Here is a 5,000-nt window from a genome sequence, read left to right as displayed (position 1 = left end):
TAGAGGAGAGAGAGAGAGTGAGAGTGAGAGAGAGAGAGAGAGAGAAAATAGTGTAGAGTTTACAAACATACGGCGGTTCTACACTGATTTTTTCTTGGGATTATTTCTGGTAGGTTTTGGAAAAGGCTTGTGTTTAGATGCTGTTCTAGGGGGTTTGTGGTATATCAGTGGTCATTATAATCTTTATTATTAATGCTAGCATTGGTACTGATATGCGGACAGGGAGCCACACTCTCCATAAGATGATATACGAAACAACAGTTTAGAAACTTCCATGGATTTTATCTGCAGGTTTATTCTGAAAATGAAATCCGATTTTCATGAAACTTTTGACTGTGCACCGAAGGGTTTGTTACTTGGATTACCATCATTATAATTACTCGCATAACGTAATTATTCTTATTACAGAAATTACTTTCATCATATTGCTGATAGCATTACACTTCTGCGACGATAACTACCAAACATTCTATCATCAATATCACTGTTCTAATCTGACCCACAGCATCATAATTTATCCCATACCTCTGCCACCACCACCCACAATAAATCCCAGAAGTTCTCATACCAAAAGGTTACCTCTTAAGTTAGGTTCAAGTCTCATAGCCACAAGGTTCGCTCCCCAAACCATTGATTCCGAAATGTCCAATTCTACCCTTCCGTGCCCTTCTAAACTCCTTCTTCCTCCCCTTCTGCAGGAGCAAGGATGCCGTCCATTGGCACGGGTAGCGTCGACCTGCGATCCATCTTGGGGAGTATTCTGAATGTGGTCAAGAGCAGAGCCAATCAGATCTGCGCCGCCACTTGCGATGGGCTCGTCCTCAGAATGCACTACAGGTGGACCTTCTGCATCATGCTCGGAGGGTTCCTCACCGTCTGGTACTCGTGGTGAGTAGGAGGAGCTCCGTTTGTCTTGGCTCTGTGTGTGTGTGTGTGTGTGTTTGTGTGTTTTTGTGTGTTTTTGTGTGTTTGTGTGTGTGTTTTTGTGTGTGTGTGTGCATGTGTGCATATATATATATATATGTATGTATGTATGTATGTATGTATGTATGTATATATATATATATATATATATATATATATATATATATATATATATATATATATATATAGATAGATAGATAGATATTTACACACACACACACCTTTATCAGTGCTTTACTACATGATTTTTTAAATTATCTGTTATCAGTCAAATGAGATGTGTAAGATTACTTCCCGTGGTCTTATCTGAGGAAAATATTATTGAATCAGTTATATTGTTAGATAAATACAGTTAACAGTTGATCCATGTCATTAAAGGCTCAGTAGCATTAGAAATGAATAAGCGAGACACGCCTTACAACTACTTCCATCCCCGCAGGTACTATCGTGACGTCATAACGTGCGTGTCGCACTTCAACGCCGAGACTCAAGTCCGACTCGACTACATCAACATCTGCCTCTCGTACCCGTACGTGCAGGAGGAGGAGGGGGAGAGGCGCTACCTGCTCTTCTACCGCTGGATCTCGTGGTCGCTGCTGGTGCTGGCCGGCATCTACTACATCCCGCGGAAGGTTTCCAAGAGCTTCGACAACGCCCGCTGCAAGAAGCTGCTGGAGGACCTCGCCGCGAACGCCCACCGCTACGACCAGGCGGAGCGCGAGCTGGTGGAGAGGGCCGCCCGCTACATCCTCTTCAACCTGAAGACGCACAACGGCCTCTACTGGAAGTTCTTCTCGGTCAACCTGTTGGCGCTCGTGGTCGACGTCTTCGCCATGCAGTACCTGGACTTCATCCTGCAGGGCCGCTTCATCCAGTACGGCTTCATGGCCTACCCGTTCGACAGGGACCCCCAGCACTTCACCGACTACATGTCCCAGACGTTCCCGCCCTTCGCGCTGTGCGAGCTCTCCACCGAGAACCAGCTGGTGAACAAGCGAACGGAGGTTTTCGGTTGCCACCTCACCATCATGGAGCTCTACGAGAAGCTCTTCCTCGGCCTGTGGCTGTGGCTCATCCTGCTGGCCTTCATCACCTGCTGCTACATCATCTTCCTGTTCGCCATGTGGCTGCCATGCATGCGCGTGTACCTGCTGCGCACCGCCAAGCCCGCCCACGCCAACGACAACGTGCGCGGGATGGTGTCCAAGGTCTGCAAGAACTGCAAGATCGGCGACATCTACCTGCTGTACAGGATCAAGGGCCACCTGAGCCACGCCCGCTTCTACGAGCTCATGACGCGGCTGTCGGATCCCAACCTCTTCAACAAGCAGGTGGCGGGCAACCCGGCCACGGCTGCGCCCGACGCCAAGGACAAGATGCCGCCCAACAAGCAGCCGGACACGCTCAGGAACCGCCGCCCCAACGTGCCGCAGGACCCGCCCATCAATCCCGACTACCTCCACCAGCTGCTCACCAACCCGGAGATGATGTCTCGGAACCCGCAGCATCCCGACCAGAGGACGCCGCTTCTCAAGAAAAATACCAGCATCCTCATCGAATAGTCAGTCGCGTGGCCCTAGAGCTACGCCCGAAATTCCTATTTAAAGCTGCCATAGGACGAGGTGCTGCCCGAGGCGCTGCCCGAGGCTGGTCTTCGCTCCTGGTCAAGGACTTTCTATCTCCTGGTCCCTGAGGCGCCCATGGAGAGCCCCACCGAGACGCGCTCCTTCAAGGCCGCGAAGAGGCTTCTCTTGGAGAATCTGGAGCTGGGAACGATCGAGCTAAGGCGGGCGGGCGTGAGTCAGCGCCGGCGGGGACGCCCTCCTCGCCGCCGCGCCGAACAAACGCTCTTGAAAAGAGCGACGGTCGCCGACGACCTTAAAACGGACGCTTCACCGCCGGGCCACGCGACGTCCTCGACTGCGGCGCTCGGGGCTCCTTCGCAAACCCTGAGGGCGCGGCGCGACCCTAGAGGCGCCGGCGCCCCGGACGCTCTCGCGCGACCGAGGGGGCCACGACGCATCTCGCGCCTCGCCACGACAGGGCGGCGTCGGGCGCCCTCGGGACCCTCGCCCGAGACGACGACGTAAACCTCGGCCGAAGGTGAAGAGAAAGAACGAGCCAGTGTGACAGAGACGAGAACACAAAGTGCCTTAGCTGAATTCTGTGTCAATTCCATTACTATTTTTTTCTTCTTTTTTTAGTTAGTATTCAACTGTTATTACCGTAGTTTTTAATAACGTTTATTTATTACAAGTGACTGAACCAGAGGTGCTAGAGTCAGCGTGAAGTGATTTAGAGAAAAAAAAAAGGAAAATGAAAATAGTGTGCAGTGCGGGACGCCCCTCTCCTCAAGGGCGCCACGACGCACGTTCCCAGGCATTAGCAACGGCACGACAGACTTCTGCGCCGTCGACAGATTTTCCAATCTACATTTTTATGTATTGATATACACTTCCATTTTTATATATGTATAAACTAACGGATTCTTCGATGATGATAGGGAGAAGAGATCTCCTTTGCTCATATATTTTTTTTTTCCACTGTAGTACCGACAGGATTTCATGTTGAAAGACGCAGGATCGCCTCTCACCTCTCTTCGCTTTGTTTAGACTCGGAGGAAAAGGGAAGGTCGAGAGAGAGAGACGCGAGAGGCGGGGAATTCAGGAACACACTTCTTAGGAAGAAGGATGGAAGTCACTGTAGCTTTCTCTCTTATCTCCTTATCGCCAGTCTTATCGCGCATTTCACCTGGCTGGCGATCTGTGGGCTCGGTTGTCTCACGATCACATGCATACGCTCACACACGCGTATATGCCTATAGACTCAAACATAGATACTTACACCTACGCACATGTACATGCATATGCGCTTACACATACAGATACACACACACACACACACACACACACACACACACACACACACACACACACACACACACACACACACACACACACACACACACACACACACACACACACACACACACACAATCGCTCTCAACGAATCCCAACTTCTCCAAAAAAAAAAAGAAAAAAAAAATGAAAAAAAAAATTAGTAAGTCTTTTCAAGATAGAAAACAGAACTCATAATCCATAAAAGACAATTCATTTCTGCTCTGGCTATGGGACCAATTCCATATCTTTTTTTTATATATATATATAACTTTTTGTCCGCTTTTTACTTAGACTGAAAGGCATCTCAAGTCTGGATCGAAATGACTCTACACGCTCCTGTAAGAGAGAGAGAGAGAGAGAGGACCGTATTCCTAAAGTTCTCCGTTCTTTTTTCATTCCCTTTCAATTATATTACAACTGTGATATTTCTCTAGGATTAAGTAATCTCCTTTTTTTTTGTCGATACGCAACTGGGGATGGAAATAAGGTGTAATTATTCCTCATATTTTGACATTTTCCTCCCTTATTGCTGCCATATGTTAAATTAATGGAGTGTGCATGCATGTTTGTATTATTTTTTTTTTCTCTCATTTTTTTATATATATATATTTGGAATCTAAGTGTTGTTTTTTTCATGTGTTCTTTGTACGATCTTTTGAATAATATGAGAATTGATTTGTTTGTTTTATTGGTTTGTGGTTCCCGTTTTCTGTTGATTTTTTTAAAATGGATTCGTAACTGTTTTTTTCCTTTTTTATTTGCATTGTATTTATTTGTTTGAGAAAATGGCAAAATAGATCATTCACAATATAGTTCACAATCATTTACATGAATTGATTTCAAATATGATAAAGGGAGGTGGATGTACTTGCGATAGATGGCTTTTAAAAACAAAGTATTGATACATAAGGAAAACACTGATGGATACCACTTTTTGAGATTAAAATATATAATAAATGAAATGAATAAATAAAGATAAATAAAAGAAAATAACAAGATATGATAATAGTAATAATAGTGATGATAAAAACAACAATAATATTAATATAATTAATAATGATTATAATTATTCCAAGGTTGGTGATAATGATAATGAGAGTTAACAATCATGATAATGATAATGATGATAGTAAGGACAATAATTTCAACAAATGTTATAATGATTATTATGACGAG

The 5,000-nt window shown here is 45.5% G+C and overlaps 1 protein-coding gene across 7 annotated transcripts in view; it reads left to right on the top strand.

Annotated features, from left to right (window-relative positions):
* The window catches only part of LOC122262509 (innexin inx2), a 122,164-nt gene extending 117,665 nt beyond the window's left edge, over window positions 1–4,499 (top strand). For 6 of the 7 annotated variants that reach the window (XM_086550017.1, XM_086550018.1, XM_086550016.1 and 3 more), the window contains exons 2-3: window positions 699–888; window positions 1,364–4,499. In XM_086550017.1, coding sequence (XP_086406143.1) covers window positions 699–888; window positions 1,364–2,486 — 1,313 coding nt within the window. In that variant the 3' untranslated portion in view covers window positions 2,487–4,499. Of the gene's footprint in view, window positions 1–30; window positions 110–698; window positions 889–1,363 lie in introns of those variants that run through there. The other variant, XM_043030506.2, reaches the window with a different exon arrangement.
* The last annotated feature ends 501 nt before the right edge of the window (window positions 4,500–5,000 follow it).

Source organism: Penaeus japonicus, unplaced genomic scaffold (assembly GCF_977035675.1).
Source record: "Penaeus japonicus unplaced genomic scaffold, GWHDUDI00000001_assembly GWHDUDI00000023, whole genome shotgun sequence".
Taxonomy (NCBI): domain Eukaryota; kingdom Metazoa; phylum Arthropoda; class Malacostraca; order Decapoda; family Penaeidae; genus Penaeus; species Penaeus japonicus.
The sequence above is the reverse complement of the archived record's forward strand: the minus strand, read 5'-3'. Positions and strand labels throughout refer to the sequence as shown.